This window comes from Miniopterus schreibersii (genome assembly GCF_964146895.1).
Source record: "Miniopterus schreibersii genome assembly, chromosome: 16".
NCBI lineage: Eukaryota > Metazoa > Chordata > Mammalia > Chiroptera > Miniopteridae > Miniopterus > Miniopterus schreibersii.
Window position 1 is genome coordinate 11,507,768 of NC_138116.1, and position 22,303 is coordinate 11,530,070.

A 22,303-nucleotide genomic window follows, 5' to 3' on the forward strand; every position below is an offset into this window, starting at 1 on the left:
ATCACCAGGACAGTTCCACCCTAGAGAACACAGATTCTCTATCGCTGTAACTACCCGCCCAGGTCTGTCCATTGACACAGTCTGATGGCTTGAGGCCTGTACACATTTTCAGCGGTGTTCTCAGCCCATTGGGTAGACCTTTGTGTTTGTTTCCCATCAGCTTTCCCTTGCACCCTTTGAGGTCATCGTAAACCTCCCCTACCCTCTCCAGGCTCCATGAAATCGGGAGAAACTCTCTGTTCAGTTATCAAGTTATTCATTATTATTATTCAACGAATATTTATTGCACACCTACTGTGTGCCAGGTACTGTGGATACAGTGGCACAGCTTTGCCAGTGAGGAGCTCACGGTGGAGAAGGTCAATTCAGTAATCACACACGTGAACGTAATTACAAACGGTGGTAAGAGCTGGGGGTGGAGCCGGGCGGCAGAGGGGCATTTCAGGAAGCAGCAGCAGCGTGAGCAAAACAGGCAGAATGGAGTGTGGTTTTTGGGGACATGAAACAAAAAGACCTGTATGGATGAAGACGGAGAACTAGAAAGAAGAATGGAGCAAGGTGAGGCGAGTGGGGGCAGGGACAGGGTAAGAGCTGCCTTTGGAAAAGACCCTGCAAGGCCTGAGTCGGTGGAGCCCAGGGCTTTTTTGGGGCAGTAAAACTGTTCTGCACGACCCTGCAGTGGTGATACATGACAACATGCCTTTGTCAAAACCTATAGAACTGTGTAGCAGCACCGGGAGTGTTGAACTCTGAACTGTGTGCTTAGTTAATAATAATGTATTAACATTGGTTCAACAACTGTAACAAGTGTACCACACTAATGCAAGATATTAATAACGGGAAACTGGGAGGCAAGTAGCGAGGGGGCGTAAGGGAACCCTATACTACGTGCTCAACTTTCTGTAATCCTAAAACTGCTCTAAAAAATAAAGCCTACTAATTAATAAAAAGGGGGGGGGCTAAGACCACTAGCTGATGTGAGCAAAGTAGATTAGGGACAGAGGAAATATGAGCAGACTACTAGAGAAGTGTCCGGAAGCCCAGGCGAGAGAAGCTGGTAGCTCAGAGCAGAGAGGTTCTGGAGAAAGGGAAAGGGGGTAGGAGGTGGTATGGACAAGACTTGGTGCGGGCTCGATGCGGGTTGGGGAATCAAGGGCCAGTGCGGTTTCCGGCTTGCCCTACGTGATGATTCAGTGATGTCGCTCAACAGCTGGTGCAGAGGATGTCGGACAATTTCATCAATACCATCCCTACATGCTAGGATGCCATTGCACACACGTATCCTCGGCGTGCATCTAAACATTGTATTGCCTGTTTTTCGGCGCCGACTGACTGTGATCATTCCCCACCAGACCTTGCTAGAAAGGGAGGTCATCCCACGAGTCCCCTTCTTGCTTCAGCCACTAATTGGAGTGGACAAGGTTACTTGGCTTTTCTGGGCCTTAGTATTTACGCCAGTAACATGAGAAAGCTGAACCAGATGGCTTTTCCAGGGTAGTGCGAAGTGGGGCGTCTTCCAGATACTGAAGTCCTTTTCATGCCTGTTGCCCCCCAACCCTTGGGCTTTCACAGTGAATGCTGACCCCTCCAATTTGTTGGTCAGTGCTTTCCCGCTCCTGGCAGAGCTACGGTCCCTGGATTCCTGCTTGTGTGGTCCAGGGCCATGACTAGGGCCGGCCCGAATCACCGTAACCCCAAGTAACTCTGGACCAACACCAGATACCTCCCTCCAAGTCAGATTTTGGACACACTACCAGATGGCCCCAGAGAAAACGTAGTTCTCTGTGTGTTTTCATTTCAGAATAAAGCCTATCATCAGACAACAGAACAAACGTGCCAACATCCTGTTCCAAAAACCAAAATACACAAACTTCCAGGAACGACCAGCCCTTTAGCCCATCTGCCTCCGAGACAGTGCTGTTACTATTCAACATCCCCGGGGCCTTGCCTCCTTTCTGGCTGCACCAGGAGCATGGCAGAACACCCATAGCCAATCGAGCCGTTCCAGCTTTATTCCCCTCCCGGAATCAACATCGCAGGGGACTGTTTCTCATGGTGACTTTCTCCAATGAACCCCTGTCTGTGGGTTGCAGCGGAAAACTTCAAGGCCGTACTCTGTGGCTGTGCCGTGACACCTTTGCATACCATGGCTTGTCTAAAAGGCTTCGTTGAGAACCTCCTAAGGAAAACACAGTGACCCTGAGCCTGGCATAAGAGCCAATGCTGTGTTGAAACCTACTCACTTAAGCCCAGGCCAAGGACTGTGTGAGAGAATCTTTATGCTCTTGCCACTTTCAGCCAGCCCTGAAAAACAGCCCTCATGGAAACTACAGCTGGTTGACCCTCTCTAAGGCTATAATACGTTCCTGCAAGGAACTTGGCAGAGTTTCACTAAAGCCTCACTCTGGCCATCATTGAGTGATGAACACAGCCCTATGCTACCTTTCCGTCTCATGAATGAGAAAGTTCCCTGTAAATGACGTCCTTCCACATTTATTATTTTTGTTGTTATGCAAGTTTCAGGTTTACAACGTAATTCAACATCTGTATACACTACAAAGTGATCGCTCCCCCAAATTTAGTTGCTACCCATCACCATCCAATTGACTCCCCACTTTCGCCTACCCCCAACCTGCTCTTCCACATTTAGATTACTGCTCTGGGGCGCAGGGTTTATCCCCGCGTGGTAAGCACGTCAGTTCCGTATAACGCCTGCTATACGGTTGTTTCTTCCTTCTAAAGGGAAGCATATTGATTTGAGTTAAACTGCAGGTTGCTGGCCAGCCAGTGTATTAATTGTCCTTGGTCAAATGCCAAACATTAGCCCAAGCAGCTGTGTCTGGACATTGGGGGAGAGGGAGGGTCATTTAGTAACACACACGACAGCCTATTGCTGCTGCTCCTGAAGGCAGCCAGTTTGTGGAGTGTCCGGACACCGATCCCAAGGCCTGATTGGAACAAATAAGCTGAGGCGATCAGAACGCTCCTGAAGCACTTTTGGGGTTATCTGATTAATGTTTCTCTCCCTGACTAGACAGTACACTGCAGGGAGGCACATAGTAGGTGCTCCATTGGTATTTTTTAAAATTGATAATTAAATGCATGAATAAAATTGGGGAAGCCAGGAGAGGATTTGAATGAGTCAGTGATTTGACTAAGTCACATTAAGCGTAAGCCAAGTTATGAGTAAGCAGATCCTGTGATGCAGAAACGACGCACAGAGTAGATGGTAAGAGAGCCGGGCGGCAGTGCGTGGAGAGCGTGGCAGACACACAGGGAGGAGCTGAGTCACAAGTAAAGATTCAGAGAATCTGTGGCTGACGCCTTAGAACCGCCGCGAATCCATAGCCACCCTCCGGTTCCTGTTCTTCCTGACCCTGATTGCTCATGGCTCTCCGAGTGGAGACTCAGCTTAGGCTCAATCTAGAGCTGCCATACATGTCTTCCCTTCCCTCTCCCCCATATTTTAAAGCATTTTTGTTAGCACACTTGAGCAAGCGCAACCAGATGTGCTTGGCTACATATGCTTTTATTTTTTATTTTTAATGACTCTGTAACCACTGAGCCAAACCGGCTAGGGCCACATCTGCATTTTAAAATTGAAGATTAGAAAGAAAGAAAAGTATTATTTTCTAATAATATTAATAAGTCATGAAGATCAATTTTATCATATCATGGTTAATTGGTGCCTGTATATGTTGGTTTTATATTTGCTACTGTAACACATGGCCGCATCTTTAGTGGCTTAAATGACACAAGTTTATTATGTTAAAATGCTGTAAGTTAGAAGTTCAGCAAGAGCCTCAGTAGGCTAAAATCAAGAGTTCGGCAGGGCTCTGTTTCCTTCTGGAGGCTCTAGGGGAGAGTCCTTCCTAGCCTTTCCCAGCTTCTGTAGGATGCCTGCATTCCTTGGCTCTTGGGGCCCTTCTTCCATTTTCAAAGCCGGCATTGGCTAATCTGGTCCCCTCTGCATCACATCTCCTTCTGGTTGACCTCGGCTGGGAAAAGTTCACTGCTTTTAAGGACTCATGGATAATCCAGAATAATCTCCATACTTCAAGGTTCTTAACCTTAATCACACCTGCAAAATCCCTTTTGCCAAGTAAGGTAACATTCCCAGGTTACAGGAATTAGGACACGACAGATGTGGGGAGCAATTATTCTGTAGTTACACACTGTAGTTACAAATCCTGTTATGTTCTTATAAGAACACCTAGGGTCGAGATGGTAGTCAAGTATGTCTAAAAGTCCAAGTAGGTTGCTAGATGGAAGGAACCTTGCAATAAGAAATAAGGTATGGCTTTGTCCATTAAATATCAGCAGAAAGGAAAGAGAATTACCATTTACTGAAGCCATTAGCTTCAGTGTGTCAGGCATAGTGATATATTTATCTCCGTTAACCTTCACAACAACTTAAAAAAATTTTTCTTTAATTAAAAAAATTTTAATCTACATTCGACGCTCAATATTATATTAGTGTCCGGTGTAGAGCATAGTGGTTAGACAATCATATACTTCACAGGGTGTTCCCCCTGATATTTCTAGTACCCACCTGGTACAGTTATAACAGTTAGTGACTGTATTTCCTATGCTCGACTTTACGTCCCATGACTATTTTGTAACCACCGATCTGTACTTCTTCATCTTTTTACCTTTTCATCCATTCTTCCCACCCCTCTCCCGCCTGGCAACCATCAGTTTGTCCTCTGTATCTGTGAGTTTGTGTCTGTTTTACAACAACTCCTTCCAATAGATATCATCTCCATTTTGTAGATGGGGAAGCAGAGACTCAAGAGAGGTTAAATAATTTGTGGAAAGTCACAGAGCTGATGAGTGGCAAAGCTGGAATTCAGACTAAATTTGTCAGGCACTGAACCCATGCATTTCCCACTATGTCCCAGGGCCTCCCGAATATTCTGTGGAACATCATTCGTCTGTATAAAAATTGAGGCACCACCAGACAAAGATTCCTTCAGAGGTCTCAGGCTGACTGTCTTGGGCCCTTTCAAGATGTACTTGACATCACACATTTAAAAGGAAAACCTGTTCCCAGGATAGAATGCTTCCCGTATCCCCCACCCCCCCAGTGTAAATCAAGGAGGACTGCCGGACATGCTAAATATTTTTCTCAGAAAGAGACCATGGATAATCCCATTTTATTAACCGGGAACGCTGTGGACCTGAGGACTGCCCTTGGGGATTTACTGGTCAGATTCATGCTCCAGTCAGGTCCTCTCTTCCCATCAGTGACACTCAGATAAACCTGCATCCAAGAAGCCAGCAAGGGCAGCCCTGAAACACTTGCCCAGAGAACCTTGTTAAGTTTCATCCCCACTCCTAAGCATTCAGTTACTGTTACCAGCAAGGTTACACAGCAGGCTCGCTACAGATGCACCCTCTCCAGGGAGAGAGAACTGCAGCGGCTGCTGAGACCAAGGGAGCGTGTTCCTTCCGTACGGAGAGTCCATCGCGGCTGGTCTTGGTACTGTCTCTCCCTCCAACTCTGCCTCTTCCGCGTTTCCTGTGACACTCTCTGCGGCCAGCTGTTGGATCAACAGCTGCTCTCCTCCCTGCAGACTGTTTGCCTGTACTTTGGTCATCCTATCTTGTTCTGCTCTCTGATATTTATTTACGCACCCTGGATTTCTGTTGATTAATTGGCCTTTGTCTTATTGCTGCCCAAACCCTTGCGATTCTCGGTGCGGCCGTGTTCTCTCTTACCCTCCGCCTGCTGCCGTGTTCAGTGTGAATGCCCTTTCTTCCTAGAATTCTGTGTGGGTATCCCGAACATTGATTACTTTGTAGCCAGCTTCCCTTGGGCCCTTCCACTGTCAACAGCGGTTTATTGAGATCAGCAACATCTTGGAACTGCGACTCAATATTTGTGTGTTTTTATGCATAATGTGATTTTGGTGTTTCATTCATAATCTTTTTTTTTCTTAATATGTTTTTATTGATTTTAGAGAGAGAGGAAGGGAGAGGGAGAGAAACATCAATTGGTTGCCTCTAGCACACACCCTGACAGGATCAAACCTACAACCTGGCCGTGTGCCCTGACCAGGAATTGAACCAGCGACCTTTCGGTGCACAGGACGGTGCTCAACCAGCTGAGCCACGCTGGCCGGGGCTGGTTTGTATTCCTGCACTGCATTCTTCTGCACCTCCGAATGCGCTTCTTTTGATGGAGACTCATAGAAAGGGATTCTTCGTGTGTGTGTGTGTGTCATAGAAAATGCATTTTCTTTGTCAGATCAGCTGGACTCCTTAGCATCATTCAGTAGCTAGGAAGGTGGATAATGACTGTTTATTATAACAAATCTTCTAACAAACAATAACAGCCAACATCTATTAAGTAGTTCATATAAGCGAGATGTTATCCTCACATAATATTACTTCATCTTCCTAACAACTCTCCGAGATCAGATCACTATCTTACAGATGAGAAAACTGAGGTTTAGAAAGGTCAAGTAGCCCGGCTGGGCGTGGCTCAGCAGTTGGGCATTGACCTAGGATCCAGGAGATCACGGTTCGATTCCCGGCCAGGGCACATGCCCAGGTTGTGGGCTTGATCTCCAGTGGGGGGGGAGGGTGCAGGAGGCAGCCGATCAATGACGACTCTCATCATTGATGTTTCTGTCTCTCTCTCTTCCTCTCTCTGAAATCAATAAAGATATATTTTTAAAAAAATAGAAAGGTCAAGTAACTTGTCCAAAGTTTCCCAGCTAACAGGTGATAGAAAGATCCAGGAATTAACCCCATTTTATGAGTTTCCAAAATGCAGACTTCCACTATCCTTTATGGCTGCTGTTGGCTCAGATCTCAGTTTGCACATTTTTGGAAAGAGAATATCAAGTAGCCGGGTAAACAGCAAGAAATACTTTAGAACAAAGGGAATTTTGATTACTGGTTCCTGATAGGATAAAACGGGACAAAGGTGGCCACATTGAGTAGCACCCTAGAGGGCCCAGGCTAGAGGACCTATTACACTCACTGTCCTCGATGGGTGCCAAGGTACAGAACCCGTGTGGGTGGGGAAACAAGGGGAGCCAATGAGTAAATAGAAGCAAAGGGGACATAAAGGACTTTAGCCTGGAGGAATTCCCAGCATGGAAGACAGACTGTAACCTTACAGTCTGTGGACCTCGTTATAAGATTCCCATGCCAACTTGCATGGGTTTGCCAAGGACAGTAACAGTCTGATAGGGAACAGACTGAGACAGGGAGAGGGTATCAGAGAAGGTGTAGTGGCCCCACAGCAAAGAAATGACCGGGGGTCCTCAGGTGACAGGCCTGTTTGGTTCTGGCTGCTCGTGTCCTTTCTATCTGGGATCCCCATCCTAGGGGGCGATGGTAACTGAAAGATAAGGGTGTGGTTGATGTGTGAGGGGTTGGGAGAGTCAGATGTTGGGGGCCGGAGGTTGTTGGCTAAAGTGTGGAATTTCTCACACAAGACAGTGGGAGATACCCGAATCCTAGAAACCGAAATCCTGGAATTTAGAAGGAAGAGTGTGGAGGTGGGATGTGAGTAGGGGATGTCACCAAGACGGAGAGCCCAGAGGGCGAGGCTGGGTAGAGAACTGGAAAGAGTATAGAATTTTTTTTCTATAACAGCTCAGCTCTTCCATGGTTTTTTCCCAATCCATCGAGCTCCGTGGAGAAAGCCTGTGGCCGCTCATTCCCATGCTCCATCTCCTGCCAAAACTCCTCGCTCCATCCTGATGGTCTCGGTTTATGTCCCATTGGCCGGCACGCAGCCTCCGCTGCTCTGCCTAGTCCCTTTGGCTCAGTAATTCGCTAAGATATCTCCTTGGTCCTCTAGTCGAGCTTTAACCCTTGACAGTGCCCGGATTTGCTGTGGCCCCGTGGTCTGCAGCCGGCAGGCTGTCTCATCCAGCCAATCAGGGTAACTCGTCCCAGAACAGCCCCTGACTCCTTCTCAGACCCGGGCCCTCAGTGATGTCCCTTCCATTCCACCTGGAAACAGGCGGGAACCTATGTTGTGCTGGCTGTGAGCCATACGGCTGAGCATCTCCTGCCAAGTACCGTGGTGGAGGTGGGGGTGCTATAATCTCCACTACAGCAGAGGAATCTATATACGTTTTCTAGTTTCATAGGAATTGCTAGGTTTTCTGAAATGACAAGTGGGAACACAAGAAAACCTACCTACCCAGTCAGTGACCTTGAGTGTCCTTTGTAACTACGTTTTCAGGGGAAAGCAAGGGCATTTTTCTTTGTCATTCACTGTCTTTGCATGTACCCTATATAGGAAAATACATGAATCACAAGTGTACAGCTGGATGCATTTTTGCAAAGTGAGCACACTAGTTTAATCAGTATCCAGATTAAGAAAACAAAACATTATCAACAAAACATTATCAGTGTCCGATCCTCTCATGTCCCCACCTGGTTACCACTCCCCATATGGTAACCACTATGCTGACTTTTAACAGCATTGATTAGTTTCGCCTGTTTTAGAATTTCATATAAATGGAATATATATTACGTGTGGCTTTTTTTTGGGTCGACGCTGTCTTTGTAAGATTTATCCCCATTGTTGGGCATAGCAGTAGTCTGCTTCGCATTGCTATATAGCGTAGCGTATGAATATACTAATTTTTATCTGTTCCACTGCTGTTAGACATTTGGGTTGCTTCCAGTTTTCAGCGATTATGAATAGTCCTGCTATGAACATTCTTGTACATGTCTTTTGGTGAACATATGTGTGCATTTCTGTTGGGTATGTATCTAGGAGTTGAACTGTTTGGTAGAATATACGCATATGTTCAGTTCTAGTAGACACTGCCAAACAGCTTTCTGAAATTGTAACCAAGGGTTTTTTATCTTTCCTAAATCTCTTGGAGCCAGAAGAAAGGGGTGCAGAGGCAGGCAGGTAGAAATTTGGCTGGCAGTGCCAGCAAGTGCGTGCAGGTTAAAAGTAACTTTTCCCTGTCCTGTGCCATTGTTTTTGTCAGGTAGTTTTCTTTCCCAAGGCACCGGGCCTGGAGAATATGTGCCACCCAGGTGCAGTCGGCTGGTAGAGTTCTGCAGTGCTGGGCCTTTAGGATGAAGATCCTCGGCTGGGTCAGTATCAGATGCCAAGCCCTGGCCGGCCGGGGCTCGGCTGGTTGGAGCTTCCTACCCCCCACCAGAAGGCTGTGGGTTCAGTCCCCAGTCAGGGTACATGAGGGAGGCATCCAATCAGTGTTTCTCTCTCTTTCTCCTTTTCTCTCTCTTAAAGTCAATAAAAACATATCCTCAGGTAAGGATTAAAAAATATATATATATGTATGTAAGATACCAAACCAGAGGAATTAGTACAACTGAAAACTGGGCGAGAGGTAGAAGTCCGAGCAGCCTGCAGGAGAAGGTGGAGGCCAGTGGAGAAAGAAGTGGGGTTGACACAAAAGGCGGAGATGCAGATACCACGTTGGCGCAGGAGGCCAAGAACCCAGGGCGAGGGGGAGCGGCAGCAGGGGAAGGGTGAATGGAAGCGGGGGTGTGGGTCAGAACTGGCCTTATACCCCAGCCCGGCATGGAGTGAAAACGGTTGTCCAGCCCGGCCGGGCGTGGCTCAGCGGTTGAGCATCTACCTGGGATCCAGGAGATCGGGGTTCGATTCCCGGTCAGGGCACATGCCCGGGTTGCGGGCTCGATCCCCAGTCGGGGACGTGCCGGAGGCAGCCGATCAATGACTCTCCCTCATCGCTGATGTTTCTCTCTCTCTCTCTTTCCCTTCCTCTCTCTGAAATCGATGAAGATTATATTAAAAAGAAAAAAAAAGAAAATGGTTGTCCAAGTTCAAAGAAAGGAAAGAGAAAAAAATTAATCTCATCCTACTGAAAACCGAAGTTGAGTAAGCCTTGCCCGGAAAGGTCTTTCGTGGGTAATTGCAAACTTCTGGGAACTTGAATGGAGACTGTGGGGGGTGAAACAAATATAGAGCCTTCTGTCGGAGATGGAATGTTTGTGTGACACACACTTCTCCAGGCCGCTCTAGCTGAACGGTGTACTGTGGACAGTAGCGGCCTCCACAGGGAGATCCCTGGCACCCCGGGTCCCTTCCGCATGGCTCGAGGATGCGGGGGAGGGAGGTCTCGCATACATTGCTGAGTGTCTGGCTACTCACTGACTCATATCACCAACCACAGCTGGGGTGCAGCCTCTTCTCTGCCGAAGTGGAGAGAGATGTCTTCCTCCCACCTGTTCCATAATCAAGCCACAAAAAAGGGTGACTCTGGGCCCTGTTTTTTTGGGTGCCTCTAACGGTACAACACTTTCGTTTGACTTTGTTTTTCACTTGAACAAAAAAAAACAACTGAGATGACAGCGTGAGTGACTTCACAGTCTGCCACACTCGAAATCCAGCCCTCCTTGTTGACCTCCCCCAACCCACCTCCGTGATTCCTGATAGTTACTGTGCGACCACAAACAAGTTACTCAACCTCTCTAATATTTAATTTTCTCATGAGTCCTATAGGAAGAAAAAGATCTTCCTTTCAGAGTTTCTGTGAGGATTAAATGAGATAATATGTAAAGGGTCTAGGGAAGGGGACACTCCCACAGTTTCTTCCTTATGCCCCTTGGTGTTTTCCCTACCGTCCACAAGAGAAATGTCTAATCTGGTTGGTTATTCCAGGGCATTGGCCAGGCCATTTTCCCTAGCAGTCAGGATCACGCGCGATGTGCTTGGATCATTCGTGTACATGGATCCCTCCGGGCTCTTCTCTCTTTGTCCCCGTGGGACTGAGTGACACTCCAACTCAGGCAGGCTATGCTTACACTGTGATTGTACAGCCTGGTTCAGCCAGTGTGTATTTTGAGTAGGCAAAGCCTTGGCTGCCGTGGTGGTTAAATATTTTTAATTTTACCCCTGGAAAGGGCCCTCCCTGTAAGCCTCCAGCTCTAGGCATGTGACCTCAGACCACCTTATCAGAGAGCGCTAGCCTAGGCAAAGTTCAAGTGTTATTTGTTTTCCTTTGCCACTGTCTCCTGTGTGTACTTCTCCCTCTCGACCTTGAGGCGGGGGCATGGCTATGGTTTAAGGTAGGAGTCTGGTATTCTTAAGCCTCTTGGCCTAATGTTTGTTATCTAATGGACTCCAAACCAACCATAACCCTTAGCATTATTAATATTAGTTGTGTCTTGGTTATCTATTAATGCTTAATAAACCACTCCAAAATTGAGTGGCTTAAGACAATCTTTTGTCTTGTTTTTTAATTTCTCATGATTGTGGGGGGGGGCGTTGACTGGTCGGTGCTCTGCTGGTCAGTTTTGCTGGTGTCATTCTGTTTTCTACATGGCTGCAGTCAGATGGCAGCTGGGGCTGGAATCTGCAGGATGGCTTCACCCATGTGTCTGACGCTTTGCCAGGGATGTCTGGAAGGTCAGGCTCAGCTGGGATACTGGCAAGGCAAGACCCCTCTTTCTCACCATGTAGTCCCAGGACTTTTTCTTTTCCATGCGGACTTATCAAATGGTGGACCAGGTCTCCTAGCAGCATAAACGTGGAAGCTGCCAAACATTCTTAAGGCTTAGGTCCAGAACAGACACAGTGTTGCTTCTGCCATATTTTGTTCCTCAAAACAAGTCACAGGCCCAGCCATGATTCAAGGGGAGGGACTGCATATGCTTGTAAATGCCAAGAGGGATGGCTGATTGGAGGCCACCAATGTAACTGGCTTCCGTAAGAAATATTACTATGAGTTTTATTTGCGAACCCTAGATTTACCTCCCTCCCCACTCAGGGTTGGTTTTTCCTGCATATGGTACAATCTCTGTAAAGTGTTTCCTGAGAGCTCGGGGATCTTAGCGTACAGGGCTAGTCATTACCCCGACATCCCTGGTAACCATCTTTAGTACGTGGTTTCATCTGTAATCATGCACGCTAAGCCCCTGTAGACCCACCTGCTCCAGTCTGACCTCACTGGGCTATGTGGCGGATTCAATAAAATCACTTCTGTAAATTGCCTGGCACCGCATGTTAGCAAATGCTCAGTAGTGGCAATTGTTGTTATTTTATTATTACCAGGGATCCCTAAAGTATCGGGCTGGCCTTGGTGTAATGAGATGCCTTTGGGAATTTGGAGGAGCAATACCAGAACAAGAGGAAAAATCATTAACTGCGCAGCCAGCAAAAGGCCTGTAACAGGTGACAAGGCCAAGCTGACGGGGAGGCTCCCAGGACCTGGGGAACGCGATGGGGAGCTGCCGGCGTCCAGCGGCCAAGGAGGCGGGAACCAACTATACTGAGCCCCGCGTGGGACACATACACATTCCCTGTGGAGTAGAACCTTCCAGCACAGCTCCTTATGGATGGTCCCAATGGCAGAGGACAAGGGGAGAAACAGCCCTTGGGAGGTGATAAATCGACTCTATCCAGAGCGAAGAAACCAAGCCCACCCAGACGGCTTTGGTCTCCTCACGATGATGGTGTTAGCACTTAGTCAGCTTATAATCCACTGTCTAGGAACTTTCTTTTCCCACCTCAGTTAGTTTTCCCTTATGCTCTCCTAGAATAAAAAAAGTGAAAATGCAATAATCTGTTTAAAGAGATTAAGTTAGATTGAAGGAAGGTCATAGGGGTAAAAGCATTTTGTAAACTTTTAAGTGCTCAACTAATGTGAAATGCTATTATTTTTCAGGAAAGCAGATTCAAGTGTCGCCCAGAGAGAGGGCTGTTAGAGCCCCGTGGCTGAGTTGAGCAGTTTTAAAGCTAATTGTCCTTGTGAGCTCAGGACCTTGGCTCTGACCCTCACCTCTGTCCCATCCCCCAGTGGGTCATCTACTGCCCCTCCCAAGTTCAAGCCCTCACTATCGCCCACCTAGTTTGTTGTCAGTCACCCTCTAATGGGTCATCTTGAGTTCATTCTCTCTTGTTTTCAGGTTTAAAATGCTGCTTCTGTCATGTCACTTTTCTACTCCAAAACCTTCAGTGACTTCCGATTGCCTTTTTCTTTTTTAAGCAACGCTTAAAAGAAAATAGTATGCTCAGCTTGCTTATTGACTAATATAATTTCTCTCCTGTGTCTTCCTGAAGACATGGCAGTGCCCTCTTAACATCATTAACCCAAACAACTTTACGGGAAAGAAGGTAATAAACAGTAGATTGTATTTTGTCACTCCAAATCTTTGAACTATGGAATCAGTAAACTTTAGCACTGAAAATGCCCTTGGAATCAGTCTCAATCAACTCCATCATTTCACAAATGAGGAAACTGAGACCGAGCAGGTAAATTTCTCAGATGTTGATACCCAGCCAAGTGAAGGCTGTGTCACAACTAGAACTCAGCTCTTTTCATTCCCACTGTTCTTTCCACAGCGCTACATTCTATACATTTGTACATTTTTACATAGTTTAATCAGAGTGCATATGCTATTTTGTATCTCTTCGTTCCTGCTTACAATACTCTATATCCACATTTCCATGGACCTAAGCCAGGTTCCTGTCACTTTTCGTAGCTACATGGCATTCTATCATATGCATATAGGCGATGGTCCTTGAAGAATCATCATCTTGAGTTGCACAAAGAAAGAAAACAAGCCAACACTAATGCTTTGTGTTAACTGTTTTTAATAATAAAATAACAAGGATATCTGCAGCTGCTTTGTAAATATGTTTAAAAAGTCATATTAAAAAAATAAAATTAAATAAATAAAAAGTCATATATTCTTAATCTGGTTTACTCATATTTTCTTTTCTAAAAGTGGACCTGCTCATTTTATGTGTTTTCTAAGTGTTATTCATAAGTTTTGTGAAGTACATTAAATATATACAAAGTATGAAATAGTTTTGCATCAAAAACTGTCAAACCCTCTTACTACTGATTCAAAACTTGTCCATATTTAGATTCCTGATTACTCTTTGTAATTCATCTCTTTGATCATGGCTGTTCTGCATTTGAATATACAAAAGGCTTTTGAAAGTATCATCCTTCCATCTGGAAAATAGGGGAAAGAGTGTTACAAAGGTGACTACTTCCAAAGTTCTTTCAATATTTCTCAGAATGTCTCAAGAGTTGTGGCATTTTATTTTCCAAAGTCTTTGGGAAAATGAAGCCCTGACTGATCATCTAATGATCACTGTGTGGTGGTGCAGCGTCGTATATTTTTTTGAAAGTCATTATTACAGGAAAAGGCAGATTTAAAAAAGTTTTCTAGTTCCTATTTGAGTTGGGTATTGAATGGACTGCTTTACATCCAGAGAGAACATAAACATAAAAGGCAACACACCCATAAAGTGAGGTCTTGGATCATTGTTATTTTTGTAGTTTCTTTGCTTCAACATTTGAAAATGACTAATCAGCCCTGGCCAGTTTGGCTCAGTGGTTAGAGCGTTGGCCCTCAGACTGAAGAGTCCTGGGTTTGATTTTGGCCAAGGGCATGTACCTCGGTTGCAGGTTTGATCCCCAGCCCTGGCTGGGGCGAGTACGGGAGGCAACCAATCGGTGTCTCTCTCACCATCTCCATCTCCAGCTTCATCTCTGCCTCTACCTGTTGGAGAAGCCAAGCTGCCATGTTGAACGCACATCTAAGGAGAAGGTCACTTGGCAAAATACTTAAGCCTCAGACCAGTGGCCAGCTGGGAACTGTGTTCTGCCAACAACCATGTTAGTGAACTTGGAAGTGAATTCTTCAGCTCTACTGTGGCCTTGAGATGACTGCTGCTCCAGCCAATATCTTGACTGCAACCTCATGAGAGACCCTGAGCCAGAACCACCTGGCTAAGTCAGTCTCAGATTACCAAACCTCAGGAACTGTGTGAGATAATACAGTTTTTGTTGTTTTAAGCTGTGAAGTTTCAAGGTAATTTGTTATGCAGCAATAGATAACAAATGCACCAGCCCAAGAGACAGGATCGCTCAGCAGAGAGGGGCTGTCTGGCTACCACTGGAGCCACAAAGAAGGTGCAGCCACTACTGGAGATACTGCCTGAAGCATGGGGGAAGGAAAGAGCTCCATGGCCCTTCACCTGCTCCATTGGCCAAACCAAACCATAAGAGAGCCTGAGAAATGTCACCTGCAAGGAGCAACCTCTTGCAATACAGAACAGGGCAGAGACAGAAGGGAATTAATCTAAGAACAAATAGGCAAATTACCAGCACAACCTAGAACCCATTTTACACGTGGAATCTCCAGTAACATTCTTCAGAGCCTTGTCCTGATCTCCACTTTGGGAAATGGTGGCCTAAAACTACTTTTCCCAAATCTCTGCAAGTCCAGATTTATACATCAATTATTATGCAAAGTGTTTCTCCACTGACTTTTTGTTTCTCATTACCCGGGGTAGCCCCATCTTCTTTCAGCTCCACAGCATTTGATCTACACCTGTTTTAGGCATTTTCAACATAACGTATAGTAATTTAGCGCATGTCTTATTGTCTGAGAACTAATAGCTTCTTGAGGGTCAGATCTATTTTTCACTTACGGTTGTGTATTGTCCCGTCATTATAGCACCTAGCCCGGAATCTTGTTCATATTAAATACCAGTAGACATTAAGTGAATGAATGAATGTCAAAGCCAGTGGTACAACTGGTATAAGACCCTGTTACCTTCATGTGTATTACTATTAAATCTGTTATATACTCATGGTAGAACCGAGTGTCTAGAATAATCTTCCTATTTTCTTTCTTTAAAATTTTAATTATGTCTTTATTGATGTCAGAGAGAGGAAGGGAGAGGGAGAGAAACATCAGTGATGAGAGTCATTCATTGATCGGCTGCCTCCTGCACGCCCCCTGCTGGGGACTGAGGCCGCAACCCGGGCATGTGCCCTGACCGGGAATCCAACCGCAGTCTCCTGGATCCTAGGCCGATGCTCAGCCGCTGAGCCACGCCAGCCGGGCAACCTTCCTGTTTTCTCGGCTGGTCACATCTTTTGAATTCTTTTGAACCTTTCCTTGAGGGAAGAGAACAGTAAAATTGCAAACTGGCTTGTGTGCAGGGATAATTGTCCTGTGAGACCAAAGTCCTGCGGGAACTTCTTAGTAGGAGGAGTAGGTTCAGAGAACTGCACTTGGCTACTCTGAAAAAAAAAAAAATCATCTGCTCAGTAAGAAAGGAATGCTCAGCATTTTGCAAGAGTGATTTCCTCTACTGCTCTATCTTCCTGCTGATGCTTGATAGAGGGAATAAATTTGAAACAGAAAGGAGGGAGGGTTTGAGATCAGCTCCTCTTACTTAGTTCAGGCTTCCTCACTTCCTGCCTGGATTACCACAGTGCCCCCAACAAGTCCCCTGGCATCTTGTTTCTAAAAACAAATCTCAGCTGGGCGCTCTCGTGTTTAAAGTTTTTCAACGGTTGCCCATTCTCTTCTGGATGAAATCCAAGCTCTTCATGATCCGGCCTTGGGGTTACTTCTTCAGCCAAACCTTTCCTCACTGACACCAAGCTTTGCAGGCCTCTCGCCCTCTTCAGTCCCTCCCTCTCCCCTCTCACCTGAATCTTCTTCTACCTCAGCCCAACTCAGTCGTCAAGATTTAGTTTCGACTCTCCCTCCAGGAAGTCTCTCTGGAGCCCCTCATGGTAGGTCGGGCTCCCCTAGCTTGCTTTACAGACCTCTTTGACCTTGAGCAAGTTGCTCTCTGAACCTCAGCATCCCAATCTGGAAAATTGGGATAGTATAGTACTTACCTCTGAAGCTTGTGGCAATGACGATAATTAATGCAAAATACCTAACACAGTGCTTCGCATATATTAAATGTTACATATGAGGTGTTCAATCCTACCAGTTATTTAACCTAGGAGCTTCATTATGTTTGAGAAAACAGATACAGAGTGGTCAGATGACCAAACTCAAAATTGAAGAAAATTAGGGGGAGGGGCACATCCGATACACTTAAGGTTTACAAACCAAATTTCAAAGTGAGGAAGTTGGGGGAAATTAACCTCAAATTTAATATTAAAATAAAATATTTATCGAGAAATAAACTTGGCATTGAGAGTAGATGCTACACTACTAAGAAAAATGCCAAAGTAGTGTCTGTACAATCACTATATAAAATGGCCTGTGACTCCTCAGCCTTTTTCCCCTCCCTCTATTGAATTAAGTACAACATCAAACCTTTAATGTGACCTTAAGAAAATCAATATTGTCCCCAGGCTTAAGACCACTCACTCCAAAGCTTAATTGGTCCTTGGCTTTCTGCTTTTGGCTCTAGATTTGTATTATCCAACACAGTTGCCACTCACCACAGGTAGCTGTTGGGTGCTTGACGTGCGGTTGGCCCAAACTGAAATGTTCTATAAGTAAAGATACACACAGATTTTAAAGGTTTAGTTAAAAAACAACAACAAGCTATCTCAATAGTTTTTTTAATATTGTCTACATGTGAAATGATATTTGTTATATTGAAATAAATATAATGTATAATTAAAATTTCACCTATTTTAAAAATCTTTTTTAATGTGGCAGCCGAAAAAAACCTTTTAATTCTTTACTTAGCCTTCATTGTATTTCTACTGGACACCGCTGCTCTACACCCTAGGATTTTTCAGAATCAGGTGGGGGGTGTTGGTTAGTTCTAAGGTCAGACATTGCCCTTTCCTGGACTTTCTTTGTCTCAGGTGGTATAGCTCTGTCACCCTTCTTGGAAGGCAGGTGCTCCCATCATCCCATCCAGAAGGGAGCCCTAGGAAGGCTGAAGGAGTTAAGGAACAGTTTGAGATCACTGAGCAAATCTCTGTTTCAAAGAGCTGAGGACAATAGGTGATTATCAACCCAAGTCAGCATCTAAAGATTCACGGTGCTATTATTACACACACATTTTACAAATGAGTCAGCGGAAGTTAGGGAGCTGGCAGGTGTGGTGTGGTGTTTTGAACCCAGTTGGTCCAACCATCCAAGTGCTATATCCAGTGGTTAGAGTGTTGTCCCTCAGACCCAAGGGTCTCAGGTTCGATTTCCGGTCAAGGGCACGTACCTGGATTGCAGGTTCGATCCCTGCCCCGGTCGGGGCACGAGCAGAAGGCAACCAATCGATGTGTCTCACATCAATGTTTCTCTCTCTCTCTCCCCTCTCTCCCCCCTTCCTCCCTCCCTTCCACTCTCTCTAAAACATCAATGGAAAAAAATATCCTTGGGTGAGAATTAAAAAAAAAAAAAAGATTATGAGCTTCTTATATGCCCTATGCCTTGTCCGTACCTTGACCTGACACATAATAGATGGTCAGTAGCCCGGCCTGGTGTGGCTCAGCGGTTGAGCATCGACCTAGGATCCAGGCGACCAGGGTTCGATTCCCAGTCAGGGCACATGCCCGGGTTGCGGGCTCGATCAGTGACTCTCTCATCATTGATGTTTCTGTCTCTCTCTCCCTCTCCTTTCCTCTTTCTGAAATCAATAAAGATATATTTAACAACAACAAAAAATAGATGGTCAGTAGAGATGAGTAGTAAAATGTATATATAGTAGGACTTCAACCATGTAGGCTATATATGGAAAAGTCTGGAAAGAAATACATCAAAATTGTTAAAAGGTGGTGATGTTATGGGTTTTTTTGGGGGGGGGGTAATATACATTTAAAATTTCTTATTGTTACACTTTTCTGTATCTTCCAAATTTTTGACAATTCATTTCCGTCACCCTTTAAGTCATGTGGGCTGTCGCTGTAGGGAATGTAGGTGGTTACCGACCCACATTGCTCCCTCTTCCCCTCCCCGCGGGGTTCCCATTCCCCTCGCGGTTGGGGTCCCTCTGCTCCTGTGGCCTCTCCTCTCCCCCGATCTCTCCTGCCTTTTCACCTCTTTCTCTCTCTCCCTCGGTATCCCTCTGTCCTGCTCCTTTCGGTGACCCTCTCTCATATTTTCCCTCCGGATCTCCCTCCCGGTCTCCTCTCCCCACCCTTCTCTCTGAGAAGATGGACATTCCAATGAAAGGTCAATCGAATGTTACTTTGCACCTGGGAGGTTTCTGGCAGATTCTTCCCGCCTCTGGAGCCCTGAAGAAGGTGCTCAAGTTGGGGTGAGAGTGGGAGGGGGGCATGGGGAGCAGACTTCTAGAGAGGATTGCTGTGTTTGGGCTAAAATAAGAGGTGTGGGGGGCATTTCAGAGCGACAAAAGCAGTGGGAACCCGGGTCTGAGGACTTCTCTCGGGGAAAGTGATGAGCAGAGGCTTTCACCTTGTTGGGTCTGGGGACTGCTGTCTCCAGGTGCTGGCGCTCGGTTCCAAAGGATGCAGACCTCAGTTGATTTGAGGCCCTGGATTGAATTAGCCCTGGTTGTGTAATTGACGTTGATATGTGGCCTTTAGATCCGAATTGGGTTTAATAAGATTTCACCGCTCCAGAGGGCTTTATAAGAATTCATTTTACCCTCGAAATCTGATTTCAACTGTGATCCACTTTGAGACGCCTTCTCCGACTCCGGTGCTCCCCCTCCAGCGCTCCGGTCGTGCCGTGGCCGACACGCCTTGTTCAAGCAGGTGCTGCTGTGGTGTCACCTGGCCACGTGGGAAATGGTTCCTTTATGGCCTCTCTTCCGCAACCTTTGGGGACAGGCAGGTGTCTTACTCATATTCGTATCCCAGGCCTGGCGCAGACCGACCAGCAACGCACTCAGTGGAGCACCGAGTGCTGAACAATGATTTTTAACAGTATGTTAACAGCTCACATTTCGTGAGCTCTGCGGCAAGCCCTCTGCCTACACCATGTCAGGCACTGGGCACTTTAGGAGAAAAGTACGTTTATCATCCCCATTTTACCAAGAGAAAACAGGGTACGAGGAATTTGTTTGATCTACAGTCGAATTTGAACCAAGATCAACTTAGCAGCAGAACTTTTTCTACAGGCTTTTGGCTCCAGTCCGGGCTCTTCCCCGCCAGGTGAATGAATGGGTGGATGAGAAGTGCCTTTCATCCCCTGGCCGAAGAAGTGACGTGGGGGTCCCACCATTTATTTTACAGAGGCGATTATGACGAAAAACCATGGTAAGTCCTAACTCGCCGGAGTTTCTTGCTTTTGAGTCACCTTTACTTGCCCCCCTCGCCCTCGGCCCCCCCCCCTTCTCTCCAAGACTCGCAGGAAGAATCTGGGGCCTCCCACCTGGGAGTGTCATCCACCCAGTTTCCTGGGGGAAGGAAAGTGGCATTTTATTAGGTTCCTGCTTCTTGCCATTCATTCATTTGCAAATTTACAAATATCAGGCACCTACTGTGTGCTAGGAACCTTCTGTTGACAAAAACCAGGCCCCATTTCCCACGGAGATTACACTCTAGTGGGCGCTTTAAATACGCCGGCTCACTTACCCTCCTGAGAACCGCACGAGGTCATGACAGCGATCCTAGGTGACCATCGGCGCGCCCTTGGCCTGTGCGCCCGGGGCGCTGGGCCGCACGCGCTGTTCGTGTTGATCCAGGGACCGCAGCCACCGCGGGCGGTCGGGGCATGTTTTCCCCATTTTAGGGAGGAGGAAATTGAGGCACAGAGAGGGGAGGTGGCTCGTTCCAGGCTCGAACCCAGGCAGCGCAGCTCCCAACTCCCAGGCTCTTAACCACAAGGCTACATTGTTTCTTTCATGTGTCTTTCTTAATGTCACAACTTTTAAGCGGCCGAGCGCCGCCTCAGAACGTCCGACTCCCCAGCCCGGCGGTTTGCGCTGCACCCCCGCGGCCCGGGAGATGACCGAGAACGCCTTGGAATTTCTGCAACACTTTCCCTTCCAAAGAATTCAAACCGCTCTCCGCGTAATTCTCAGATCTGTGATGCGAAGCCCCCTGCGCTGCCAGCCCCCCAGCAAGGAGGAAACCCAGAGCCAGGGCCGCGGGTCACCCCGCGCTGGCAGGGGCGCCCAGCAGGTGGCGCCCTCTCGGTGGCCAGCGGCCGGCTGCCCAGTCCCGAGGGCTCGCCGCCTCCGCCGAAAGCTCCCCGGTCCTCCCTCACTCCCTTCTCTCCCCCCTCCCCACGGAGCCCGGGCCCACGTGACCCAGGCGGCCAATGGGCGAGCGGAGAGGGCGAGCTGGTCCCTGTGGCCGCCATTAAAGCGAAGGGAAAACCCGTGAATTCGGATTAAAGGGGGAAAATCACCGCCCGCTGGGCCCACAAAATGGGGGAAACTACGGCGTCCGGGCGGTGAGGCCGCAGGAGAGCAGACGTTAGGCCGGCTTGGCCCAGGGACTACACGGAGACACAGCCAGAGAATGGTCTGAGCCCGCAGACACAGCCGCCACCTCCGCCACTGAGGAGACTGGGCTTAAGGACATCGCCGCTGCCGGGCCGGGGGCCTGGGCTTCGCTCCAGTTCTCGCCCTTCCCGCCCCTCCGCGGGCGCCTCCCCGCCCGGGCGGCCCCTCCAGGGCTTGGGCTCTCCCCCTCTCGGACTCGGTTTTAATTATTTATTTTGTAATTTATTATTTTTCTTGTGGAAGGGACACACATCCTCCCTGTCCCCGAAAGAGGGACGAGCGTCCCCGGGCTCCGCGGCGGCCGCAGTCGGGCCAGCGGAGCGAGCGCGGCACGGCCCTCCCGCCTCCGGCCCGCGGCCCCGGGCGGCTGGGTGCCGGCCGGGCGGCCGGGGCTGCTCGCGGCGGCGGGGGGGTGGGTGGGGAGGGAGGGCGGCCCGGAGGCCTCCTCTTCCACTGTCCCCCCAACCCGCACCCCCCCGCCCTCCCCGGTGTCTGTGTTTCTCTCTCTGGTCGGAGGCGGCGGTAATGGCGGATGGTGGGTTGTGGCGCCGGCGGCGGCTGCTGTGAGGGACGATGAGTTCCTCCTTCGTGCCGAACGGGGCCAGCCTGGAAGATTGTCACTGTAACCTCTTCTGCCTGGTGAGTGCCGGGGCCGCGGGCGGGGACGGCGGCGAGCGGCGCGGTGGGGGAGGGGGCCGCGAGGTGCGCCCTGGCCGTGGGGGAGGGGGCCGGGCTGATCCCGATGCCCCAGTCCCGGGCTAGGCCCCGCCGGGGCCGGGCCGCGCGTCCGCGCACCCTCCGTCCTGGGAGAGTTGGCTCTTGTCTTGTTTCTGACTCTTTCCCCGGTCGGTCTTGTCTTCAACTTGGGCTCCTTATCTGGCAGGACGCTAACATTTCCCTGTGTGTCTTGCTCCACTGCTGCTTTTCTCCTGATTGACCGTGTATCCCTTCTTCACACTTGCCACTGCTGCCCATTCTCCCCCTGGCTGGCTTTATGCCTCACTCTGGTCATTTGTTTCCCCCGATAGATAGGACGGACCCCGGAACTTAGGTACTAAAAAAAAAAAAAAAATCTCTTTTCGTTTTTGCAATTTTTATATGAGTCAAACTAGCAGGAGGTTAGTTTCTCCCTTCGGTGACTTCTGACGTCTGTAAAAACCAGTAGATGCCATTTCATATGTTTCTCTT

The 22,303-nt window shown here is 47.8% G+C and overlaps 1 protein-coding gene and 2 long non-coding RNA genes across 4 annotated transcripts in view; 2 read left to right on the top strand and 1 right to left on the bottom strand.

Annotated features, from left to right (window-relative positions):
• The window catches only part of LOC308568990, a 62,129-nt gene extending 48,555 nt beyond the window's left edge, over positions 1 to 13,574 (top strand). Inside the window, exon 3 of the long non-coding RNA XR_014000539.1 lies at positions 12,029 to 13,574. This is a non-coding gene — a long non-coding RNA (uncharacterized lncRNA). The remainder of the gene's footprint in view (positions 1 to 12,028) is intronic.
• Positions 13,575 to 15,631: 2,057 nt separating this feature from the next.
• On the bottom strand, positions 15,632 to 20,886 carry LOC308568989. Its single transcript, XR_014000538.1, has 3 exons — positions 20,241 to 20,886; positions 17,190 to 17,240; positions 15,632 to 16,022 (listed from the first exon to the last, which is right to left on the bottom strand). It is a non-coding gene; the product is annotated as an uncharacterized lncRNA (long non-coding RNA).
• A 73-nt stretch (positions 20,887 to 20,959) lies between these two features.
• The window catches only part of MED13 (mediator complex subunit 13), a 73,398-nt gene continuing 72,054 nt past the window's right edge, over positions 20,960 to 22,303 (top strand). For both annotated transcript variants that reach the window (XM_081160882.1, XM_081160883.1), the window contains exon 1: positions 20,960 to 21,754. In XM_081160882.1, coding sequence (XP_081017008.1) covers positions 21,689 to 21,754 — 66 coding nt within the window. In that variant the 5' untranslated portion in view covers positions 20,960 to 21,688. The remainder of the gene's footprint in view (positions 21,755 to 22,303) is intronic.